Genomic DNA, 27,324 nt, shown 5'->3' on the forward strand with positions numbered 1-27,324 from the left:
TCACTTGTATTATCCTCTACAATTCATGTTCCCAAAGTTAACACTAACCTTTTATTTGTTAGTAGTTTAACAAAATCAATGAACTGCAGCATAACCTTCTTTCCTACTTATTGTGTTTTTCAAGAACTGAAGTCTTAGAGGACGATTGGGAGTGGCCACGAGGCGAATGGGATATACATGCTGGATGTCTCTAATCAAAGTCTTGGATTACCTAGTGGAGTAGCTTTGGAGTCTGTTTTATCAGAGTCAGTTAATAGAGTCATGATATGTCATTTCTAATTTGGTCATTTGTTTTTTTTCAGCTTTGAGTCATTTGTTTCTAGAAATGTTTAAGGGAATATCCCTATCGAGTCTTCATTGTGAGTCATGTGACCTTGCAAAACATTGTAGACAATCATTTTCAGTGAGTAATAAAAGAAATGTTTCTCCTTTCCATATTGTGCACTTTGATGTGTGGGGGCCATATCATTTATCTGCTATGGGGGGTTATAAATATTTCATTCTTTTCATTGATGATTTATCTCGTTACACCTGGATTTACCTTATGAAATCCCGGGATGAAGTACCATATATTGTACAAAAAATCATGAACTTATACTTACCCAATTTAACATTCGGATCAAAATATTCCAATTTGATAATGCAAGGGAATATTTTAAGAAGAGCCTTTCCTCCTACTTTGATACCTTCGGAGTTATTCATCAGAGTTCCTATTCCTACACTCTTCAACAAAATGGAATGGCAGAAAGGAAGAACAAACATGTGGCTGAGGTTGCGAGGAGCCTCCTTTTTGCTTCCCATGTTCCTGTTAAATTTTGGGGCGATGCTAACCTTACAGCTACATACTTGATAAATCGAACGCCTTCTCGGGTTCTAGGGTTTAAAACTCCCTTTAGCTTGCTTTTCCCAAATGAAGATCTCTTCTCTCTTCCTCTCATGGTGTTTGAGTGCACTTGCTATGTTCATGTTCACAATCATCAAAGACATAAGTTTAAGTTTAAAGCACACAAGTGTGTCTTTTTGGGATATGCCTCCACACAAAAGGGGTACTGCTGTTTTGATCCGGTTCGTGGCACTCGCTTTGTTTCTAGAGATGTCACATTTGCAGAGTCTGTTCCTTTCTTTGGTACTTCTCTTGAGGGAGAGCATTCAGAGAAGTTGTTTGCATTGTCACCATCTGTTCCTCTTGCAATTCCCATTGAATCTTTTACAGAGTCTCCTTCAGTCGAGTCATTCATTCCTGCTCCCCCCTCCTCCTCCTGCTCATTCCCCTACTTTTTCTTCCCATCCTATTGTCCAAAGGTGGTACCAAAGACAAAGACTCAAGAGGCATGCAAGCTGTTTCCACGCCTTCAGATGTGCCTCTTGCTCCTCCCATCACTACTGAGGTAATAGGTCAGTCCTCTTCTACCACTTCGGATACCTTCCCTGACCTTGATCTCCCTATTGCCCTTCGCAAAGGCAAACGGAAATATACAACTCATTGCATTTCCAAACACCTGTCCTACAGCCTTCTTTCCCCTTCCTACCATTCCTTCCTTGCCTCTATTTCCACACATGTGACTCCCAGATCCGTCCCGGATGCCTTGTCCAAACCAAAATGGAGGGATGCTATGATGACTGAACTAGATGCTTTGCATAAGAACAATACTTGGGAAATTGTGGATTTGCCTGAGGGAAAGGAACCAGTTAGTTGTAAGTGGGTGTTCGCTATTAAGTATCATTCTGATGGTACTGTTGAGAGATATAAGGAAATTCTGATGGTACTGTTGAGAGATATAAGGCTCGTTTGGTTGCTAAAGGATATACTCAGATGTATGGTCTTCCCCAATAGCCAAGATGAATTCAATTCGAGTTTTGCTATCTTTAGCTACTACTTTTGATTGGCCTCTTCATCAGTTTGATGTAAAGAATGATTTTTTGAATGGGGACCTACATGAAGAGGCCTATATGTCTTTACCTCCAAGAGTGTATGGGAATGAAATGCAAGGAAAGGTCTGTAAACTGAAGAAGTCTCTTTATGGCCTTAACAATCTCCTAGAGCTTGGTTTGACAGATCTCGGGCTGCTTTTGTTGCTTTTGGGTACACACAGACTCAGTCGGATCATACTTTGTTTGTTAAGAGGAGAGATTCCTTAGTGACCCTTCTGATTGTCTCTGTTGATGATATTCTGGTTACTGGTAATGATTCTCAGAAAGTTGTTCATCTCAAAGGTTTTCTTAACATTAAGTTTGAAATTAAAGACTTAGGAAAACTCAGATATTTCTTGGGAATTGAAGTTGCCAGATCTAAGGATGGTATCTTCATTTCCCCATGAAAGTATGTTCTTGATCTCCTTGCAGAGACTGGCAAACTGGGTGCTCGACCTGCTTCTACTCCTATAGACCCAAATTATAAGTTGTCAGCTACTAAAGGTGAACTATTGTCTGATAAGGGAGTGTTCCAGAGACTGGTTGGGAAGTTATTGTACCTTTGCATGACTCGGCCAGATATTTCCCATGTAGCCATTGTAATTAGCCAGTTTATGCATTCTCCTAGAGATACACATTTAGTAGCTACTAAGAAGGTTCTGTGCTATCTAAAAGGGCCTACAAGGAGAGGTATTTTGTTTGCTAAGCATGGACACATGAAGCTGGAAGCATACGCTAATGCTGACTGGGTCGGTTGTATTGATGATAGGAGGTCCACTTCAGGTTACTGTGATATGGTAGCAGGGAACTTTGTATCATGGAGGAGTAAGAAGCAGTATGTAGTGGCAAGATCCTCAGCTGAAGCGAAGTACTGGGCAATGGCACATGGAGTTTCTGAACTTTTGTGGTTAAGATCACTTTTAGAAGAATTTGGTATAGATTGTGAGAAGCCAATGATGTTATATTGTGACAACCAGGCTGCTATCAACATTGCACATAATCCTGTTCAACATGACAGAACTAAGCACATTGAAGTTGACAGGCATTTTATACGAGAGAGAGAGTTGCCTTAGGAAAAGTTTGTCTACCATTTGTTGCTTCTGAAGAACAGTTGGCTAATGTTTTGACAAAAGGTGTTCCTAAAGGAAAGTTGGTTCACTATATAAGCAAGCTGGGCATGATGGATATCTATGCTCAGCTAAAGTTTTGACAAAAGGTGATCCTAAAGGAAAGTTGGTTCACTATATAAGCAAGTTGGGCATGATGGATATCTATGCTCAGCTTGAGGGGGAGTGTAGAGAGACTGGGCCGAATGGGCCCTAGCCCATTAATGTCTTTCCTATTAGTTCTTTATTGTTATGTTTTCTTATTGGGCCTTTTCTTTATGGGCCTTTAGCTCTTGTTTATGTTTTCTAAGTATAGTGCTAATGTGGATGCCTACTTAAGGGCAATCTTTCTTCTTGCAAGATTTGATTTATAGATGCTCTATTTCTGAACCTTGGATTCTTGTGGTTATATCCAAAGTCACATGAGATTTTCAAATAAATTATGAGAGCCTCAGAATATTGAAAGAAATTGAATAACTCCTGAAAATACTTTTAGATCATCTTTTCCGGGAAGGAAAGAGGGGGAAGGGGATGAAGAAGGGGAAAAAACAGATTCAGGATGTTTTTTGTTGGATCTAATTGCCAAAAACATGTCTCTAATGCAGACATGTCATTATGCTAACTGCTTAGAACGAACCTTTATTAGTAAATATCCAGCTGCTGAGGTAGAACTTCCATGTTCCACCTCAGAGCCATATCGTCATGAGCAAAACATCACAGAAGACCACTACAGTGTTAGCATCCTTAGTATTCCTCTAATCGGTACATGACTTACTTAAAAAGAACATAACAGCAGATTAGATACCGACAGAAACAGGGATATAACTGCAAAACTAGGGTGAGGGAACTTGATACTTTATTTGTTACTTCCATACCTTTAGGACAAATGAAAAATCAAAGGCCTTTTCAGGTCTTGCACCTGCCCTGCCACTCACACAATATTCTAGAGCACCAAGTGCCAATGAGGTGATAGGAATGAAAACCCCACTAGAAATAGAGAGTTCATTGAGCATTTGAATGCATTTAAACTTCAAAAGCAGATATCGAGGCCCAGGAAAAAGATAAGCTACTCCACTTATAATTTGAATGATCAAGTATAGCAATGGCTGAAGATCATGATCCTTAATATTTTTTGATAGAAACTTAACCCAGAGATTGATGCAGTTTATATACTGCCAACTGCATATCTTCTTGAGTACTTCCTGAAACCAAAGAAATAATTGAATTAGAACATAAGGAAAGACACCTTCAGTTTGTCATAGAACAAGTAATATCATGAGTACCTAATCTAAGGCAGAAACATTTACAGATTTGTAAAACATTAGATAAATATAACCACATTGTGGTAATACATGTCATAATTAGACCTACATTCCCTAACACAATTCCTGGACTCAAACCCAAAATTATATAATATTTGATTGTGCCAAGTGTCAATCACTACATACTATAATCAGTCAAACATCATGTGCTCATGTGTTCTGTTACTATCAACTACAAAAGGTAACACAAAATACCCTGAATACATTTTCTTGTAAACTTTGCTTTAGATTTTTTACCTCTCAAAAAGCCCTTTGGATAAAGCTTCTTTCTGCCAAATATCACTCAAATAGATTAGAATTTCCTAGGCAGTTAAGCAGAAATCTATGTACCACTTGGAGATCGACTTTCAAAGCTTGGATGTGCATCAGTGAAGAACTTTTCTTCTAGTTGCAAAGGAGTCAATTCAGTAAATGGTCTATTCCCTGGATACAGGGTCCTAATGGGCCCTATGCTTCTCTTAGTCCTCATAGAGAGATTTTTTAAATCTCACTGTTGGAGACCAGATCAATCAAGTTTCTAGTTGGTGCCAGAGAAAACAAATCTTTCTTTAGTTAGGATATTACCAGGAACATTCTCAATGCCCATATATTGAGGAATAATACTCAAGGGCAATGGGTTTGGAGACCTTATAGGGAAAGTAACTGTAACTTAAAATCCTACTGCATTAATAGCAAGTAAGGAGCAAAAGCTTTTACCAGGAGATAGTTAAAAATCTGAGGCATGTTTGGAAGCTTAAAATACACCCTCGTTATAGGCTTTTCATGTGGAGTCTTCTTAGGCAATTCATTGGGTCTAACCAGGGCATTTGATTTCATCATTCTCTTGAGTCTTTCTCAGATCCTTGGTCCATTTTGAATCACCTTCCTTTTGCATTCTAGTAATTGAGTAGAGTTCCTGGAATGGGTCACTGTGGCAAGGTACTACATATTGTATTCTAGAAATTCTCTCAATTTTAAAAACTGTGAAAAGTCTGTATTCTGGATGGTTAATAGATCAATTGGATCTGCAACAACTCGAAGCAAATCAGATAAGAAGATCCGATTGATATCTCTAGTTCTAAATCACCTGGTCTTTTTCATTTCCAGTGTGATGAAAAACTTGAGTCATGCTTCAATTGGTTTGGTTTGTTCATCTTATAACAATTTTTTTGTTGCAGGTGCAGATCCTTTTTGGTTAAACATGGTGATATTGAAGCTGAATTGCATTTGATTCTCAGTTTTGGTAAAGGAAAGGTTGGTGAGCCCTAAGAGTGAACTCTGACTCCATGATAGATATACAGGCCTTTTGCAATCTGGACTTTGATATCCCTTAGGGATGTTTTATTTTATTGGACAATACTAAGTTGTAATATACAGATTTGGATGTGGGTTCTTTTGTTCATATCAATAGGGACACAATAAGCCTGCTCATCAGATAACTACCTCACTTCTTGGTTTGAACGGGGAGAATTTTTAGTTGAATGTTCCTCCCCCCTGGCTGCTTGGATGGTGAACATTATAAGCTATACCACTAAAAACTTCCAAGAAGTGAGGAATTGTAGTGAATGTTGTCGAGGCAAGGGGTGGAAAGGAGGTGGTTATGCTTATTCATTCTGAAAATTACATAGATACTAAGTGAAGGCCCAATAAATGATGAGTTCAACCTTGGGAGATGAACATTATAAGCTATACCACCAAAAATATTAATTTGGAATCGTCACTGTGTATCAACTGGTGCTTACCTTCTTCTTTGTTGTTAGACCATGCTGCAATATCTTGGCTAGTTCTTGGATAAACAACAGTGCCTTGCTATAAGATTTCAGTATGTCTACAGAACACAGATCAACAAAGGAGTCTCCAAGAAACTGCATATGTTTCATATTAGCTGGTTCCACAAACTTGCAGTGTGCAATAAAGGCTTTATATGCCTTTGCCAAACAGGGGTCTAGAAAATCTGAACTGCACAAACAAGCCAAATCATGCATGACAAAAAAGGCAGATGATGATACAGTCCCTCCCCCAGTTGCCCACAGCTGAACTGCGACCTGCATCCAATTTGTAGCGTTAAAAGATGCAATTTCTACCAATCAAGGGACTGGTATATAGTGTAATATTCATGAACAATATGGACATGGAGTCGGAGCAGGCTTTGGAATCTGATTTGCACACAGAGGCATATCATAGATATAAACAACCTATTATGAAGTGATTTAGATGATAACTCGGGATGTTGATTAAGGCATCAATTTAACTAAGTAAATGAAAAAAAATAAAAGCTATATACATTTCTGCATATATGTAGAAGAAATCTCAGAATGCATTTAAATAAACTTCTGTTTCTTTCCTTCTATATGCCCTAAAAACACTAAATGGCTTAAGTTGCATGAGATTTAAGTTCTTCCTTCAAACTTAATGGAAGGCTACCATTTAAGTACATAATGAGGCAACTATGAATGTCTCAACTCTCAAATTCACACTTAACATAAGAGTAAACCCCAATTTTTTTTCCATTGAAGAGTTTAGAAATAAGTGCCTGTAATCTTCGTCAACATCCCAATACATTACACTCTTAAAAATATTCAACTCAATCAAGATACAATCCTACCTATTTGGGGTTTAGCTACATGAATCTTGTTGTGCTCCATCAAGAGCTATGTTTTCTGTCAAATTATACATCCTTGGATAATTTTTACCACTTCAGACAATATTCTCTTTGGTTCTCTCTTTGCTTTTTTAGATCCTTCTACTTGTACCAAGACAATCCTCATTGGAACAGTCATTTTCTACGGTTATCCCTAATCTTGGCACAAAATAGAGCTATTTATAAGTGCTCTATAAGGCACATATTTCTGTTATTTCTAAGCAAGTTTATTGACAGCCCACTTTATCCAATATGGCAATGGTGGTCTTAAAAGTGTCATAAAATTTTACTTCTATCAATGTGAGCTCGTCTTAGATTGTCCTTCCCAAGCCCAAATAAAGGAACCCTTTAGGTAAGGAAAAAATTAACATAATCGGCACTTATGCACCCATCCCAAGACCACATATAGCCAAAACCAGCATTGAGTAATACCCTTTTTAGGTAAGGAAAAAATTAACATAATTGCTACTTATGAACCTCAAATGGGTCTAGAAGATCAAAAAAAAAAAAAAAAAAAAAACAAAAACATTTTGGAAAACTTAGAAGAATTAAAAGTCCGATTACAGTGCATTTCAAATATTTGCTGCACTTTATATCAAAATTTCAACTAATCACATTAAAGACATCACACAGTCTACTTATTATTCTTTGGTTCACATTTCACAAGGAATACTTACCATTAATGGCTTTAGCACATTAAATATTCAACTGTAGCATGTTGCTTATCACTGGTTCAAGCATTTTCACGGTGCAGTTCATGCACCATCAATTTTGCCAAGAATTAATCCAAGAAATACTAAATAAAAAGAGATTTTTTATAGGAGATCTAAATGGGCATATGGAGGAAAGAAGTATAGGATATGATATAGTTCATGGAGAAATTGGGTTTCGTGAAAAAGAAACAGGATATGCTGTCAAAGCCTCAGAAAGTAGATATGTGAATTATGGTTATAGTAGTATAATGTGAAAAAATAGGAGTGAACATGTGATGTGAGTTGTGAGTTGGGATAATTTCGTTAACTGTGAATGAGGTTCCACTTGCAAAGCATGGGGTTAGGTTTGAATTTGATTCATAATTTATGAAGTAGAAATTGCAAACCAAATGCAATGTCAAAATAGGGTACAAAAGATACCTATTGATGCAAAAATAGACACAAGTACTAAATAAAGAAAAAATAATAAATTGTCAACATCAAGTGTAACCACATGACAACCTAGCCTGACAACTTCATGTTTTGACCTGGCATAATTGCTTAATGACTTACCTCAAACAAAATGTTCTTCTACAACAAGAAGACAAAAGATCAGGAAATTTCTCTGTTATAAGATCTAAGCTAAGCTACAAAAAGATAACTTCACCCTCATTCAGACGGTCAGAATCACAACAAAACGAGAGAGTAGACTAATGAAAGAAATGAAAGTTTTTTCAAGTTTTCTACATTTTTCCTTCACCTATTGTGATTTTGACCATCCGAATGAGGGTGAAAGCAAGCGTATAAAAAGATAACAAGAAGACAACAGATCAGGAAAATTCTCTGTTACAAGATCTAAGCTAAGTTATAAAAAGATAACTTCACCCTCATTCAGACGGTCAGAATAACAACAAAATGAGAGAGTAGACTAATGAAAGAAATGAAAGTTTTTCCAAGTTTTCTAAATTTTTCCTTCACCATTGGGGTTTGGGTTTCACAGTTCAAGCAAGCGTAGAGGGGCGAAACCGGAATTACCATAAATGTATGATGCACGTGATAACAACCTCAAACATTTCAGCGACTGATGACCTATTTGTATCAAATGGGGCCATTAAACAAGGTATATATAAGTAGTTTTAGAAACCATAGGGTATACTTTGTATTCCTCAAGAAGCTAACACTTTAGGGTGGGAAACGATGTCAAAGGCTCTGAGTTCATTTCTAGCCAGAAAGGAAAGACCAGAAGTTATCCCCCATCGATGGAGGAGCTTCCAGTTTTAGAGAAAGGAAGAAGCAGAGTGGTGATAGAGCAAAAGCTAAATAGTCAGACCTCTCTGTATTTCCATCCTCTTCCCACTGTCAGCAACTGATTGAAAAGTTTAGAGATGTTCTCTTATTTTCGTCCTCTTTCCACTGTGAACAGCTTACCTCTTTAATTGATTCAGGTAGTATTTATTTATCTTCCCCTGTTTTTTATTAGATGTTCTCTTATATTCCCTTCGTTCTGAGTTTAATTTTAACCACCCAATATCCAGCGGTCTCCAAAAGGTGGAGGATCAAGCCTGCTACTTTTTTGATGAATTGAGACACTTCCACAGATCTGGGATCTCACTGGGAACTCTAACATACCTTGCTTGGAAGCCATTTTTCGATTCGTCGCAACCCACGAAGTCCGCTGGGGTTTGGGTTTCACAGTTCAAGCAAGTGTAGAGGGGCGAAACCGGGATTACCAAATGTATGAGGCACGTGATAACAGCCCTAAACATTTCAATGACTGATGACCTATTTGTGTCAAATGGGGCCATTAAACAAGGTATATACAAGTAGTTTTAGAAACCATAGGGTATACTTTGTATTCCTCAAGAAGCTAACACTTTAGGGTGGGAAACGATGTCAAAGGCTCTGAGTTTGTTTCTAGCCAGAAAGGAAAGACCAGAAGTTGTTCCCCCATCGGCGGAAGAATTTCCAGTTTTAGAGAAAGGAAGAAGCAGAGTGGCGATGGTCGGAGGAAGAGCTTTCATATCCATGGTCCACAGACTTGGTCCGTTTGGAAATTGGAAGTCAGCCTTCGTGTGCACCAAGCTAGAGGACGTAAGTTGAAGAGACATGAAATTTGGCCTCTCAGCGAACCTGCATTCCCCGACGATGTTAACTCTGACACCTTTTGAAACAAACAAGGTGGTGGGCATTGTCCCGTCAAAGGAGACAGTCAGCAAGTGGACAAGGTTGGGATCAGTTTTTGTGTATGGGAAGTAGGTGTTGATTGATTGGTGGTGACTGAAAATGAATGAAAACTTTGCAAATCTGAGTTTTAATGGCTGGATAGTGACACATGGCCTCCCCTTTCATCTGTGGACAGTGGAGATGCTTAACCTAATAGGAAGTCTCTATGGAGGACTGGAAGTCATTGACAATCGAATGAGAGATTTCCAGGAGCTTCGGTTTGCCAGGATTAGGGTGAAAGGGAAAGGAGTGTTTGCAATACCTCGTGTAGTTCCCATTCTTGACAGAGAAGTCTGGTTTCCGCTGTTCAGTCAAGGTCGAGAGGAAGAAGAACAAGCCTGGGGAGGAAGAAACTGAGTCAACTCACCAGCCTGGGTCCAGCACACGTGGCAAGTCAAGGAGAGTCACAGCGTCACCTGCCAATCAGGTGAATTTGCATGGGGTGCACAATCAACCTGCAACAGAAGAGGTTACGTTGGGAAGAAGCAAAGCCAAGCGCAGCAACTATTTTAGGAAGCTCGCAGAAGAAAAGGAAACTCCACTCAAAATTCAAATCTTAAGCAAAAGGATGCTAAAGGGGAAAAAGAAAGCCAGAAGCAGAGGATAACCCACTCAAAACCCGACCCTCTTTTTTAGTTCCAGACAGATCTGAGAGATTGGGACGAATAAAGACAAAAGCCCAATTTGACCAAGCTGACGAGAACAACCCCCCTGCTAACCCTCTACCCTCTGGATAAGGTTTTCCAGAAACACCTCTCTCTAGCGGAGAAGGGGGGTTAATCGCCCTCCCACACCATTATCTTTAGGCAGCTCGAGTTCGGAGAGGGGAGAGTTGGAGGTGGAGTCTGATTCAGAGTCAAGTTCGTACGAATCCGATGCAGAGGTCAACGGTCAGGAGGTAGCTCTAGAAAGAGTTCAAGCATTGTTCGAGAACAGAGGAAATTGGGGAAGTGTGGATATCCTGAAGCCGATACAGCTAGTTAATCCAAACTACAGTCTATCTGAAGATAAACACAGAGAGAGGAAGAAAGATGGAATTTGTGGCAAACACCCTTCCAAGCTCTCTGATTGACCCCCTAGCTTGTAACACATTAGCTACTTCTTCTCCTGGTTTCTCTACCTCTAAGCCTCACTCCACTCCTTTTGTTTCTTGTGTTTCAGGTGAAGGTGGCCTTGTATCCCAACCATCAGCAAGTCTCTGCAACCAAGGAGTTACTCAGTTTTCGAAGACTTGCCGGATATTCGATGACACAGAGAACAATGGGGCAGGCATTAAGCAGAAGAGAGATATAAAGGGAAATAGTAAAGGAAAGAAATCGGAAGAAGCAGGGAACAAAGAAACAAACAGAGAGATCAAAAGAATTCAATGTGGTTTTGTCGACCAGGGAGTAGGACCTGAAATCAGCATGGTTAAGGATACCCTAAGGAACCAGACATAGTAATTTTACAAGAAACAAAGAAAGAAGTCATTAACAGAAAGTTAATTAAAGCAATTTGGGGAATCAAAGGAAGAAAATGGGCAAATCTCCCAGCAACGAGGACAGCGGGTGGAATACTTATTGTTTGGAAAGAAGAGGCGGTTACTGGATTAGAAGTAGACAAAGGGGAGCTTTCCATTTCTATCCATTTCACAAACATTTCTGATGGGATCAATTGGATTCTGATAGGCGTGTATGGGCTTAATTCTCCATCTTAGAGAGGAAGATAATCAGAGGAATTGGATTCTCTGCATGAATCTAAGGACCTGCTTTGGTGTGTTGGTGGTGACTTCAATGTCACGAGGTATTGTAGTAAGAGTTCAAACTGTAGGAGAGTAGCAAGAAGAGTAGAAAGCCTTGTGTGCTGATTTCAGCCAAGCTTCTTGTGAAAGGAAGAGGAGAAAGTTGGGGATTTCAGCAATAGACAGAGGAAAGGGAAGAAAAGAGAAGAAGGTCAACTAGGATAGTGATCATGAACCCTAGCCGCCAGACCCTCATTCTATTTATAATTAACTTAAATATGGGATATTACAAAGATGCCCCTAGTAGGGCGGCAACTTAACTAAGTACTTATAATTCCTTTAAAAATAAGACTAATGGGCCCAAGGCCCAACAACCTCTTAAAATTAAAGAAAACAAACTAAACATAAATCGGCCCAACATAAATTAGCCCACTCAACACTCCCCCTCAAGTTGGGAATAGATGTCACACATTCCCAACTTGCGTAGATCATGTTCCAGCTTATTCTTCGCAACACCTTTTGTGAGAGCATCAGCAAGTTGCAAATCAGAAGAAATGTATGGAAGACAAACTTCTCCAAAAGTTACCCTTTCTCTGATAAAATGTCTATCTACTTCAATGTGCTTAGTACGGTCATGCTGGACTGGATTATGGGCAATATTGATTGCTGCCTGGTTATCGCAGTATAGCATCATAGGTTCTTCTGCCTGTACACTGATTTCTTTTAACAGAGAATGGATCCAGAGAAGTTCTGAAACTCCATGTGCCATGGCCCTATATTCTGCTTCTGCACTTGATCTTGCTACAACTGTTTGTTTTTTACTCTTCCATGAGACTAGGTTACCCCCAACTAGGGTGCACACTCCTGAAGTTGACCTTCTGTCATCAAGGCATCCTGCCCAATCCGCATCTGTATAGGTCTCTAGTTTCAGTTGTCCATGATCAGTAAACAATATGCCTCTGCCTGGATGTCCCTTCAAATATGCAAGGATCCTGTCAACTGCCTTCCAATGCTGATCTCGTGGAGCATGCATGTATTGACTCACTACACTTACTGCATAGGAGATGTCCGGTCTTGTCATACACAAGTATAGTAGCTGACCCAAAGGTCTTTGGTATCTCCCAAGGTCCTTCACCGTTTCACCTTCCAATGCACTGATTCTATGGTTCTGATCAATGGAGGTGCTAGCTGCCTTCGTTCCAAGCTTCCCTGTCTCTTGGAGAAGGTCCAAGACATACTTCCTTTGAAAGATAAAAATTGCATGTTTCGATCTTGCAACTTCAATGCCTAAGAAGTATCTTAGTTCTCCAAGATCCTTAATCTCAAATTCCTTATGCAGGTTCCTCTTCAGACTATCTATCTCACTCAGATCATTCCCAGTGACAACAATGTCATCCACATAAACAATTAGGATTGACACCAAAGATCCCCTGCGTTTCACAAACAAGGTGTGATCAGATTGAGTTTGAGTGTAGCCAAAAACAATCAGGGCCTTTCTGAATTTGTCAAACCATGCTCTGGGAGATTGTTTCAAGCCATATAGTGACTTCTTCAGCTTGCACACATTTCCCTTTTCAGCATTATCATAAAAACCAGCTGGAAGATCCATATGCACCTCTTCTTGCAGATCCCCATTTAGGAACGCATTCTTTACATCCAGTTGAAACAAAGGCCAAGAGTATGAGGCAGCAAGGGAAAGGAGTATCCGAATAGAGGTCATCTTTGCAACTGGCACAAATGTCTCTAGATAATCAATGCCATAGGTCAGTGTGTATCCTTTTGCAACAAGTCTTGCCTTGTACCTCTCTATACTTCCATCTGCCTTATACTTTACTGTGTAAACACATCTGCATCCAACTATCTCCTTGCCATCTGGTAGGTCCACAATCTCCCATGTCTGATTCTTAATCAAAGCCTCCATCTCTTCCTGCATAGCTGTCTTCCACTCGGGTTTGGAGAGAGCCTCACCAACACCCTTGGGTATAGACACTGAATCAAGAGAAGAGAGAAAAGCACGATAGGAAGGAGAAAGTCCACTGTAGGATAAGTACTGTGAGATACAATGGGCAGTGCACTTTCTCTTCCCTTTTCTAAGAACAATAGGGAGATCAAGGTTATATGTAACAGTGTCAGTAGGATCAATGGGAACTAAAATAGTGGGATCAAGAGGAATACCTGAATCCATATCAGTCGAATCTGGAGTCTCCAAGGGATTGGCAGGAAGTGGTGTGAGTTCTGCTGTAGTGGAATCAACCGCCTTATGAAGTCTCTGCCGTGAGTAATGCTGTGAGATGGAACACAAAGGAGGTGGCAAGGTGGGTGACATCGGGTGGTGGTCAAGCATAGGAGTAGACACAGGAACTAGAACTGGAGAGGGATAGACTGTTGACTTACTTCCCCAAAACACTCCCCATGAGAAGGATCCTTTGAGAAGAAGTACGTGGATTCAAAAAAGGAAACATCCATAGTAACATATTGGTTCCCAGAGACTGGATCATAGCAGCAGTACCCTTTCTGATTCTCTGCATATCCAAGGAAAACACAATTCTTTGCTTTGGGATAAAGCTCCGAACGGTGAGGACCAAGAATATGTGCAAAGCAGACACATCCAAATATCCTTAGAGGAATATGAAACATCTCCCCTTGAGGAAAAAGAAGGCTGAATGGGGTCCTGAATCCGAGTACACGAGAGGGCACTCTATTAATCAGATATACTGCCGTGAGAACTGCATCACCCCAAAAACAAATCGAAACTGTGGTTGTGATCATCATGCTTCTTGCCGTCTCAACGATGTGTCTGTTCTTCCTCTCTGCAACACCATTCTGCTGTGGACTATAAGAGTAATTGCTCTGATGAATAACACCATACTCCAACAGATATAAGGCAAGATGTCTCTCAAAATATTCTCTAGCATTGTCAGATCTAAACATCTTTATTCCTGTCCCAAACTGTGTTAGTATCATCTAGTGGAATTGCCTCACCAATGATGGTACTTCATCGCATGATTTCATCAGGTAAATCTAGGAATATCAAGAGAAATCATCCACAAACAGGAGAAAATAGCAATAGCCACCCATAGAGGGAACATGATAAAGGCCCCACACATCCGAATGAATAACATCAAAGGGAGAAGAACATCTTTTATTACTAGGTTTAAAAGAATGTCTACAATGCTCTCCAAGTTCACAACCCTCACACTTCAAACTTGACAGACTCATAGACTCGAACAATTTTGGAAACAAACAACTCAAAGAAGAAAAGGATAAATGACCCAGACGGTTGTGCCAAACCATAATCTAACCCACAGATTTTGACTCACTATCTCTGTAAACATGATGGCTTTGGTGAAGAGGGAGAGCATCCAGGAGGTAGATTCCATTCACTTCACGACCACTCCCAATCGTCCTCTTTGAATCCAGATCTTGCAAAATACAGCGTCCAGGAGAAAAAATCACTAAGTAGTTTAGATTCTTAGTCAAACTACTAATAGATAACAAATTAGTGCTCAATCTAGGAACATGGAGGACAGAGGGTAAGCAAATAGAATCATTAATCTTGACAGATCCCTTCCCAGCAATAGGAACATGGGATCCGTCAGCTGTGGAGACCCTATCTCTGCCAGAACAGAGCTGATAAGAGGAGAAAATAGTGGAGCAATGGGTCATATGCTCTAAGGCTCCAGAGTCTATAATCCAAGGAGATCTCCTTACCTGAAGTAGCATAGTTTGCAGTGACATGTGAACTACCTGTGTAGGCAAAGGAGATAGAGTGAGCTCCACCTGTACCTTGTTGTCCGCTTACGGCTGAACTGGAACTAGTTGTACCCCTCTGATTCAAAAGTAACCCAAACCTCTCAAGCACAGCCCTTACTGCAATAGCTGCAACGGACTCCAAAGCAGCTGTAGTAAGGGGGGCCGGAGTATCACCGGTAACCGCCATGTGTGCATTTCCTTTCTTATTCTTCAATCTGGTCGGTACAAGATGTGGATGAAGCTTCCAACAAGTGTCTCTTGTATGCTTAGGCTTCTTACAGTAGTCACAGACCAAGTCCCTTTTGTCTTCCCTTTTGTTTTCATTGCCATTCTGTTTAAGTTTCACATCACTTACCATAGCAGACTGATCAGAACTGAGATTTTTCATCATTACATCCCTCCTACACTCCTCTCCTGACACAAAGGCATATGCTTGGGAGAAAGTGACACTGTCCCTGGAAAGAAGATGTTGTCGTGCAATGTCATACTCAGGGTTAAGACCAACAAGGAATTCGAACACCCTATACTTCTCTAAATGTCTTTGATAGGTAGCTGCATCCTTGGTGGTTTCCCAAGAAAAGGTTTCTAGATGGTCGATCTCCTGCCACAAGGTCTTAAGGACTAAAAAATAGGCTGCAACAGATCTATCTCCCTGCCTTGTGGCAATAATTTGATTTCTCAGTTGATAAGCCCTAGCAACATTCTCCCTCTGTGAATAGGTCTCTGCAACCCCATCCCATATGTCCTTAGCAGTGTTTTCCCATAAAAAGTTTTTACTTATATGTGGCAACATAGAATTACACAACCATGTCATTACCGTATAATTTTCTTGCACTCACCGGAAGTTGCCAGTTTCAGGTTTTACCTCTTCACCAGTAATATACCCCAATTTTCCACAAGCCCCAATGGCCATCTTTGCAGATTGGAACCATTCCAAGTAATTTGTACCATCCAACCTAACTGTAGTAATGGTTCTGACTCCAAAGGGGTCTCCAGCACCTCCTCCTGCTGGTCTCATTTCATTCCCGGGCTTATATTCAACTCTATGTCCCTCCATGTGTCTCAAAGAGGTACAAAAAACAGCTAAAAAAAGCAACAAGAACAAACAAAATACCTTCTGGAACCAACGACACTCCTTTGGTGTCCTGGACTTTCTTCCCACAAAAGATTCCTTTTCGGTAGGAAGGGGAGAAGAGAGAGAAGAAGCAACCGCCCTCTCTAGAGAGCCTCCAAACCACATGGAACTTGAATCGCCCCTTACAAAAAACCCAAAGGAACCCTAAAAAAATAGGGCGCCACTACCTAGGTCAAAATTGAAGAGTCCAACAAAATCAGGACTCTTCCCCTTTCTCCAATTTTTCATGATTCTGATGAGAAACCCTAGACCAGCTATAGGGCATACAAATCCATCAAGAAAATCCAAAAACTGGGCTTACCTGAAAGCTTCGATCAGCCTCTTAAATCTCCATGCAGTCAGCCGATCTAGAGCTGCAGGAATGAATCTCTTCAAGAACCTTCAACCTGCTCTGATACCAAGTAGAAAGCCTTATGTGCTGATTTCGGCCAAGCTTCTTGTGAAAGGAAGAGGAGAAAGTGGGGGATTTCAACAATAGACAGAGGAAAGGAAAGAAAAGAGAAGGTCGACTAGGATAGTGATCATGAACCCTAGCCGCCAGACCCTCATTCTATTTATAATTAACTTAAATATGGGATATTACAAAGATGCCCCTAGTAGGGCGGCAACTTAACTAAGTACCTACAATTCCTTTAAAAATAAAAGACTAATGGGCCCAAGGCCCAACAACTTCTTAAAATAAAAGAAAACAAACTAAACATAAATCGTCCCAACATAAATAAGCCCACTCAACAAGAAGCATGAAGGATTTCTCAAATTTTATTGCTAGGCACAATCTTAAAGACCTCCCTCTTAGCAACGGCTCCTTTACCTGGTCTAGTATGCAGGAGTGCGCAGCAAGCAGCAAATCGGATAGGTTTCTCATATCCAATGACTGGGAGGAACTATTTCCCAACTATGTGCAGTCTATTAAGCCCCGTTGAACCTCTGATCATTATCCGGTGACTCTACAGAGTGAAGTCTACGGAAAAGGAAAGGCACCTTTCAAGTTGGAAAAGGTTTGGACTACTCACAAGGACTTTCAGAAAAAGTTTCTGAATGGTGGAAGGAATGCAAAGTGGATGGTTGGGCAGGATTTCGGTTTTAGCAGAAGTTAAAACATTTAAAAGGGAAGCTAAAGTCTAGGGTAAAGAGGAGTTTAAAAGGTTTGTGGAAGACAAGAATAAGCTAACTCAAGAGCTAGATGAACTGGACGAAAGAGAGCAATTGGGGAATTTGGATGAGAATGGTAGAAGCAGAAGAGAAACTCTTAAAAAGGATTGGGAGAAGCTTATAAGAAGGGAAGAAATCTTTTGGAGGCAAAGGTCTCGAGTGAGATGGCTGAAGGAGGGAGACAATAATTCAATGTTCTTTCATAGTTATGCATCAAGGAGAAGAAGGAAAAATTATGTCTCAAAGCTGAAAGTGGGGCAAAGAGAGACAGAGGACAAATGATAAATTTCAAAAGCCATTGAGTAGTTTTTCAAAGGTTAAAGATGGTTCCTGTAAAATTCCTTTGAATAACTGGGAGGGACCTAAGTTGTCGGTGGACAAAAAGTTGAGGCTAGAAAGAAGCTTTTAAGAGCAAGAAATTAAGGAAGCAGTAAGATGGATGGTGATAGAGCTCCTGGTCCAGATAGATTCCCTATTCTTTTCTTTCAGTTATGTTGGGATACAATTAAGCCTGATCTGTTGGAGGTGCTTTCAGATTTCTACCTTTCAGCCATCATGAATAAAGGTAACAACTCGACCTTTATCACCCTAGTTCCAAAGAAAGAGGGAACCTTGGAAGTTAAGGACTTCAGACCTATCAGTTTGGTGAGGTGCTTATACAAAATTGTGGCTAAAGTTCTGGCAACTAGACTAAAGGAGGTGCTGAAAGATTTAATTTCAAGCAACCAATCTGCCTTTGTGGAAGGGAGACAAATTATTGACAATATACTTGTGGCTAACGAATGTATAGAAGAAAAAAGACAAAGTGGCAAGGCAGGGGTGGTAATCAACCTGGAGCTGGAAAAGGCCTATGACAAAGTGGAATGGGACCGCTTGGTGGAGATTATAAACCTGAGAGGCTTTGGAAGGAGATGGTTAGGAATGGCAACAGGACGGGGCAGGGAAGGGGAGCCTCTCCCCATCCCCGTCCCCACAAAAATCTCCATCACCGTCCCTGCTAATAGGGACAAGGTTATCCCCATCCCCGTCCCCACGGGGATCCCCATTCCCTATGATTTTTTACAATGTTAACCATTTTGTTTTTGTTTTTTATTTTATTCAAAAAATAAAGTTATAATAATTAAAATTTACAATCCTATTAGAAAAGATTCAATCATATTTTTAAAAATATTAAAATATAGGCATATGCGTATATATACACATATAACGTATGAATACATATATACATAAATATTAGCGGGAATCCCACGGGGCAAGGATTTGGGTCCCCACAGGGCAGGGAGTGCTCTCCCCATCCCTGCTAACAGGGATGAAAATTTCTCATCTCCGTCCCTGCAGGGGGAAAATCATCCCCATCCCCACCCCATTCGAAGCAGATCGCCACGGGAATCAGGGAAATGGGGAAAATTGCCATCCCTAGAGATGGTTAGGTGGATTAGATGGTGCATAAGTTCTGCTTGGTTTTCAATCCTAATAAATGGAGAAACTACTAGATATTTTAATGCTGACAAGGGCCTGAGACAAGGTTGCCCTCTCTCCCCCCTACTCTTCACTTTGGTAGCTGATATCCTCAGTTATTTACTCCAAAAAGTGAGGGAGTGAAACCTGCTGAAAGGGTTTGAGGTAATTAGGGAAGAAATTCAGATATCTCACTTGGCATTCATGGATGACATAATCTTGTTTTTGGAGGCAGATTGGGAAAACATTTCCAACCTAAAAAGGGTGTTAAACATTTTTGATCTGGTGACTGGTCTTAGAATTAACTTCAACAAAAGCAGTATTGTGGGCTTAAATGTAAATGACTCTCTACTGGAAAGGTTCAAGGAGCTATTAGGTTGTAAATTGGAGAAACTCCCTATCACCTATTTGTCTGGGAACCTAGCCCAAACACCTTGACTTTTAGCAACTAGGCGCCCTTCTAGGCGACTAGGCACCCGCCTAGGCGACTAGGCACCCGCCTAGGCAACTAAGCGCCTGCCTAGGCAACAAAAATGACAAGGCCGGCACCTTTTTTAATATCATTTATATTGTTGTATCTTATTAATGTATGTGTTAATACATACATACATATATAATATATATAGATATATCTATATATAATATATCTATAATATATCTATATATATATATATAGATATATATCTCAATATACTTTGTTTTAATGTTTTACTATTGAAATTTAAAACATCAAACGGTTTTGAGGAGAGAAAAAGAAAGAAAGAAAGAAAGAAAAGGAAAGAAAGAATAGAATTATAAAGAGGTTCTGTTTTTTCTATTCTCTCTCTAATTAAATAAAACAAAAACTCCACCCTTGATTTTTCTATTTTACTTTTCATCTTGAATACTTACATATAAAGCTGACCTTCTTTAGCTGCTAATTGATAAAAAATTCTCTATTATATCCTTATTATAGCAGTATTATTTTTTATAACAATTAAATTAATATATGTAAAAGATTTGTATCTTTTAGATGTGATGATTTGTCACATTTTTAGAGGAAATTTAATGTTCTTAATAAAAAGAATTGCTATTTTTCAATTAATATACATGCTGAATGGTATATAAAACTAGGGAACTAGCCAAAAGTTAGATTTTTATATTATAAAATTTTATCGCCTAAGCGACTAGGCGCCCCAGTGTCGCCAGCATCGCCTAGACGCCTTGAAAACAGAAAACTATGTTTTCAACATGTTGAAATGGTAATTCCTAAAGATACAAATAAAAATTCTAATGTTGTTGATTTCTTCATCCCTACAATTCTCAATGTCAAGCTTGTTTTTCATGCATTGGCTAGATTAATAGTTCCTCCTCACTTCAAAACTCGAGTACAAGTTTTTTTTGAACCAGGAGGCAGAGAGGAATGATGCAAATATGGAAGCAAAGAAAGAAATGGAAGACAAGAGGTCAGATTGCAACCTGAAGAATGCATGCTGACCAAAAAGGAAGTGCCTATTTGACCAGTCAAATGTTTCTTGGTTTGGCAGAATTTTGGTAGCATTGGAGTATCCTTATAGTACTCTAACATTATAGAATTTCAACTCAATCCAGCATTTGGAAGTTCCCCAACTAAAGACTTCACGTTGGCTGGTTTTTGGGTTCTGGCGTTCTGCAAGTACTGCTCTAAGTCCTAGTCAAGAAGTTGACCAGTAGACTCTAATAGCTTTAATAGTAATTCCCATCATTTCTATTTATAGTAACTTTCGTCACTACTATTTATAGTAATCGATGACTTACAATTTAATAATTTTTTGTTTCTTATATTTAGGAGAATCAGAAAGGTCTGGTGTGCTAGTTTAAAAGGAAAGTTTCTTTTTTTACTTAAGCTTGAATGCAAGTACAAGCTAGAGACCAAAGATTAGTTGGAAGTTGCCACTTTGAGTCTACAAAAGACTGTGAACAGGTCTTGTAGAGAACAATTTATTCTATTCAATTGTCTTCCCCTACTAAAGACTGAACAAAGAATTATTTTTTCTGTTTCTACCACAGCCAGTAGTATAGTAGAACTTATTCTTGTTCCCTCTTCTATTTTCTCTTCTTTGCCTTCCAACTAATGTTTGTGGCTGCAGCCTATTGTTGATATTTTTCTGTTAGAAATTTTCTGCTTAGAGAGAGAGTCAATAATAGATGTTTTAGACATCTAATATTAATCATCCAAAAAAATAGTTCTCCCAACCCCACCCCCACCCCCTGCATTCACATAAACACACTCAGATACCAAAATAAATAAATAAAAAAAAAACTACATATAAATTTAAGTTTGAAAAAGTATCTTTTACCATTGATGTTCTGAATTCTGATCAGATGTAACAATATATCACTGAGAAAAAAGAAACTTAAAATGTTTCAACAATTTTAACGTGAAACATAAGTACCTTGACAAGCCTTTGCAGCAAGGGAGGAAAAGCAGTAAAGAAAACAACAGATGCTCTGAGGCGGGTTATGGTGAAGGACAGTAATCCAGAGTCTGTAACCTGATTCAAAAGGAACACTGTACTCCTCAGATAAGACTTAATCAGTGGTTTCATAGTTTTCCACTTTGAACTGCTCATCATCGGCAAGATGGTGTCCTTGCAATTAGAGTTTGAAATCCCTAGTTGTCGTCGAAATATATTATCAGCTTCACAGAGCATGAACATCAGTATCTTGCAAAAAGTCTCACTCTTTTGAACCTTTCTACATGTTACATCAGTTCCATAGTGGCATGCTGCCCTGTACCCATTTAGTAGACTAGGAAGAGCATGCACTCTATTCTGCTTCAGAACAAATTCACACCACGAATCAATGGTTGAGCTGGCCAGGACCTTGCTCTCATTTAAATTTAAGCCACCACCATTTTCTATTGAAGTCCCATGATTACTTATCTCAACGTCTCCATCAGACAACTGTTACAGATGAGGATGAAGAAGATTAATGGAATGTAATTTTCGAATAATAAATGACAAAACACAACTTCAAAAGATGGAAATATAATTTTAAAATTTCAAAGACATCCATTGACAAAGAATGAGAAAAATTAGCAACGCACCATTCTATGAGGCCCTTTTCTACATGTTCAACATGTTATAAATTCCAACTTTCCAAGCCCATCATAGATGGCTAACTAAAATTCTTATACAAGTCCTGTGCTTAAATTTAAGGCATCTAACTGTTACAAAAAAAGGTGTGGCACAATAGTTGAGATATGGAAGAAATGAAAAGAAATATATACATGGACAAATAAATTACTTACCCAATTCCCACATCAATTTCTGAATTTTTGGTGATAGGAAAAAATGGCACTTTCAGTCTATTGAATTTATTTTCCACTTGTAGGTTCCTTAGAAATAGAGCTTTTAAATCTTCTAGAAATTTACTATTATTAATTATTAGTTTTTGATAGTGGTCAACTAACCAGGGGTATTCTTGTCTATTTATTTAACCTTATATTAGGAGTTAGTTTACAGATCTGTCCCAGCATTAAGTTGCTATCCCCACAATTATGGACAGAACTGTCTTTGAGTGTGTATCAATGTACGTATGTGGACACACACATTCAGGGGAAGAAGTACAAAACTTTCCCATTAGAGGAGAACGGAGAAGAGGGGATGGAAGCGGATTCAGGGGAAGAAAATGAGTCTGAACCAATGATTGATGAGACCCATATGGTAGAAAAGTCTATTAACATCGAGGAAGTGGTAAATAGGAGAGTGAAAATTAGCAAAATTTTGGGTCTGTTTTTTCTAGGAGGGGATGAATTCGCAAAAGAAGCCTTTAGATCTGTGGAAGAAACATTTGGGAAGAAAGAAAGTCTGATAGATCCAGTGATTAATCCTAATTGCGATAATTCAACAAGGCAAGAGGTGGAAGTGACTGCCGGAGGTTGTGGGACTTCATAGAAGAGCCAGAAGAAGTGGTCGAGGGGGTGATGGTTGAAGACAGGGGTCAGAAATTAGTGGGGAATTCTGAAACAATGGTGGGACGTCTAAATGCAGTCAGAAGATTCAGAACTCAAAAGCACAAAAAATTACAACAGTAGACCCCAGTCTCTAAGGTCTTCACAAGGTTAAAAGGTGGTCTTTTTGTACTCAAAACTGAGAAAGATGATTAAATCTGCTTGTTGACGTTTGGGTGTCTGGCTTGGACTTATGTTGGGTGCCAGGCTGGTTTGGTATTTTGGTTTCCTTTTGCCTTTTGCCTTGTATTGAAATGTTATGGTAAGGGGCTTTTGTTAGAAGGGTCTTCGTAGCTTGGTTCTGGTTTTGGTTGATTTGGGTTTGTTTTTGTCTCATTGGAGTTAAATTTGGATTGGCCTTTCCTTACGGGTGATTGCTTATCACCTTCCTTGTATCTTTCTTTTTGTTTTTAATAAATTCTTTTATTTTATCTTCAAGAAAAATGTATGTATGTGCATAGATCTGGCTGCCTGGTGAGGATATGCTCTTTTCCTCTCCTCTCTGCTTTTCTTCTCCAATTGTTCTCTCCTTTTCACTCTTCTCTTTCTTACTCTTTCACGAAATGAATACCATTTACATAGTATCACAGCACTCCAACCACATTCAGACTGTTATCTCCCCTGGAAACATTCTTGTTCTTTCTTGGGCTTCTTAACAAAAACAGGTTCATGGTGTGTATGTGTGTGTGTGGTATAAGCCCTCTAACAAAAAGTTACCAAGAAGGTTTCTGTGCTGTAGTATATTGTGGCAGTTAGCTTTTAAGGATTGTTTTCGGCTGTGGCTTCTCATACCTTGGACCAAATCAGTAGAGGTTTTCCGTTTTCCTCAAGCAAAGAGGAAGTTAAAGTACTGAAGAATGCAAAACGAGCAACTACGATCAGTGATTAAGATGATTGTAAGCAGAAAATGCCAAAACCATGATCTGGTTGTGGAATAGCATGGAGCCTAAGGTGAGTGTTAATTTCATGTTTTTAGACACTGCTAAGGAAGTTGGGGAACATGCACAAAGGATGCATTCGAGAAAAGATAACACCACTTGTGTGAATCAGTTGTTTCAAGAGTACTTCCACTTGCAACAAGGTGAAAAAAGCATAGAGGATTACTAACTAGCCTCAAGAGTAAAGAGTATCATGAATGAGCATGACATCTACTAACATCTTAGTTCAAATATTAAAATTCAGCAACAGAGGAACAATTTGATGTAGCTCATAAAAGTTTGGGGCTTACGCCAAAATTCAAGCCTGCTCGTGTTTAGATATTGGATAGCGCTGAACTAACTTCATTAAGGAGGTGTTTGCACAAAACATAACGTACCATTAGGTTCTACAAAAACAATTACTGCATAGGATAAGTCAGCACTAGTGGTAGCCAGGGGTGAAGGGCGTAGTGCTTGCTACCAGTAGTGTTGGTCATGGTAATAGAGGAGGTCATAGCCTCATAGGATTGGTCCCATTAAGAAAGGAATTGGTGGGCGTGGAGATGGATCCAAACAAATTGATGTATGTGGCAAAAGTGGACATGGACCACAAATGTGCACCCATAGTTGTCAAGGCGACAAGGCACCCTTCCAAAGCAATTTGAAAAGAGCAAAGGCTTCTTGATGTATAAACAAGCAGTCAAGCAAATTTATCGCAATGCCATAACCAAGCTAGCCCTATCATCTAACTATGAACTCTTCAAATCCTTTCTCACCATTGAAAACCATAAGGCTTTCCAGTATGCATATAAAGTAACTCACTTCTGGCCCTATATTACAATTTTGCCATCAACAAAGAATTCAACATTCAGTTCCTCTTCAACGAAAAACCAGTAAAATGCATCAAAGGAAATAGACCAAGGCTAATATGTCAGAACAGGATGGTCAAAAAATATGTCATAACAGGGAAATCAAAAAATAAAACTTAAGGACTTACATTCTCTTCACTTCTGAATTGCTCAAGGTCCTTAATATGGCTGTCCAAAAAGTTTGAAAACTCTGGGTCCTGAATAAGTCAAACAACCTACTTCAGTGAATGAATGGACAACAGGGAACTTGAGCATTAGAGTAGGGAATAAGCAAAAGGGACAAGAAGAGATCTAACATCCTAGTGTATAAGAAAAAAGATAGAAACTTTGTTGAGATCATTCACATTCTTCGATGATCTTAAAATTTAACATTCAATCCAAATTCAAGTCATAAAATGATTCAAATATGACCCAGTAGTCCAGTACAAATCACAAATTGGAACATAGGAATTGCTTTTTCATATATTTTGATAATCTAAAGAAATATGAGAACACACCAATAAGTTCACCAAATACAAAATTTCAACCGCTGTTTGTTCTCATTCTCCTTAAACCCACCCCCGACCACCATCCTTAATCCCTTCATTGGAACCTAAAATAGCGGAATATAACAGGTCTAGAATCAACCCCCTTATTAATATGTTTTGGTCCTTGTCAGGACATTATTGGGTCTGCAAAGTCTACCTAACCTGCTAAACAGCCCTACCCTCATTTACCTCCATTCCTCTCTAATCATGTAACTGTTTTTCAAAATACTTCCAAATTTGTCTATGCACATAACCACTAGTAAGAAATAAAAAAGAATGATCCAAGAAAATTACAAGTACCTGTGATCATCTTTTGTTCTTCTTTTAAAAAATAATTATGTCATCGCCTGGTTATTATCATTCCAACATAACAAAATGGCATGACAATAATAACCTGTTCCATCATTCACATTCATCATGAACTTCTCATGGGTTGACCTGCTTGAAATTTTTGAAATAGACACCCACTCAACCAAAAGATAACCAATATCCATGTATACCCTTGATATGAACCATGAAAGTTGGGAAGATCATTTCATTAAACTTTTACAAACAACCCAAGAGAAAGTGTAAGGCAGTGATGACAGCAGTCTATACTCTGAAAATCTGGTTGGAATATGTCTGAAACAGAGAGAGAAGAAAGGGGGAGAAGGAGCTAGTCAGACCCCTAGATGGGCTGCCTACATACCCTCCAGCAAGGGATCAAGCCATTGTAGTTTGTCGGAAATGGAATTCTGGCAAGAAAAAGAAAAGAAAATAGCTGCTGATTGCAGGAGAAAATAAGAAAACAAGAGAGGGAAGGAAAGAGAGGAAATGGACCTCAATGGAAGCAATGGGTTGAGAAGTCCCTAAAATGGATATGGAACCCCATTTATAGAGTTTGGGTGAACTGCATTCCAAAAGTTTCTTGGACTATAGCTTTCTTACTCTTTTTTTTCCAATTTTATCCTTTATTCTGGAATGTTACCTTATCTAATGCACATATTTAATTAACCTTCTAGAATACCCATAGCTTAATTTGAATGCTTTACTCTTTAGAATATTCCATTATTTGACTAAAAATCTAGAACACAAGCTTATATATTAAAGTTTTAGACTGTCCAACATTTGAATTGTTAATTAATTGGTCTGGAAATAGACTGGTCTGACCTAGATTCAACCCAGGCCAGCCAGGTTTACATTCTCTCGCAATGCTAACCTCTTACATTAGCCCCCAGCTTAAATTTGGTTACTTGTAAACGGAGTTAAGCATAAGTCTCAATATTGTGGTCTTGTGAATTTTTGATATGCAAACACCACGAGTTTGTTTTACAAGCTTATAAGTTGAGCACGGTGCAACGAGTTTGTGCATTATGGATTCATGCCTTTAGATATGCTTTATGCATGTTTAGAATTGCTTTTGAGATGGTGCTCTAGCAGTTTGCTTGTCATTTACTTTGGGTCTGACATTTTTACAAGTTCGGTAGTTATTAGCCCCCAAATTTTTTGAAAATTTTAAGCAATTTTAGCTCTCACTGCTGGCTGTGGTATGAAAGAGTGATGTAGGGTCAGGGATATTAAACTGTATTCACGAGGCTTTGCTGTAGAGGCTAAGTGCAGGAGCGAGTATACAAGCATACAGATTGTACACTTGTAGGATGCAAATTATTGTGCAACATTTAATACTAAGCTGCTCACTGGGTAAAAACTTTGGACGACTTCCAAGTATTCTCATTGAATGACATTCTGAGAACTTGGAATTTGGAAAGAAGTGGCTGTATCAGCCCAAGGAAATGAAAAAATCTTTATGGAATGGAGACCCCAAGCAACAAATTTTGTGAAGCTTAATTTTGATGGAAGTTTCCTTGGATTAGGAGGTGTCTTCAGAGACTCAGGCGGAAAGGTGTTAGCTATGTATTCAGGGCCTCTAGAAAATGGGGATGCACTGACAGAAGAATTATTTGGAC

General features: G+C 39.1%; 1 protein-coding gene across 1 annotated transcript in view; it reads right to left on the reverse strand.

Moving 5' to 3' along the window:
* LOC148855629 (Noc2p family) overlaps positions 1-27,324 on the reverse strand; it is a 68,355-nt gene that overhangs the window by 12,329 nt on the left and 28,702 nt on the right. Inside the window, exons 7-10 of the mRNA XM_088986738.1 lie at positions 24,980-25,048; positions 21,507-22,016; positions 6,061-6,363; positions 3,893-4,219 (exon numbers count right to left, since the gene is read on the reverse strand). Of these exons, the coding sequence (XP_088842864.1) occupies positions 3,893-4,219; positions 6,061-6,363; positions 21,507-22,016; positions 24,980-25,048 (1,209 nt within the window). The remainder of the gene's footprint in view (positions 1-3,892; positions 4,220-6,060; positions 6,364-21,506; positions 22,017-24,979; positions 25,049-27,324) is intronic.

This window comes from Nelumbo lutea, chromosome 4 (assembly GCF_056320005.1).
Source record: "Nelumbo lutea isolate HS-2025 chromosome 4, American lotus-T2T, whole genome shotgun sequence".
In the NCBI taxonomy this organism is placed as follows: Eukaryota; Viridiplantae; Streptophyta; class Magnoliopsida; order Proteales; family Nelumbonaceae; genus Nelumbo; species Nelumbo lutea.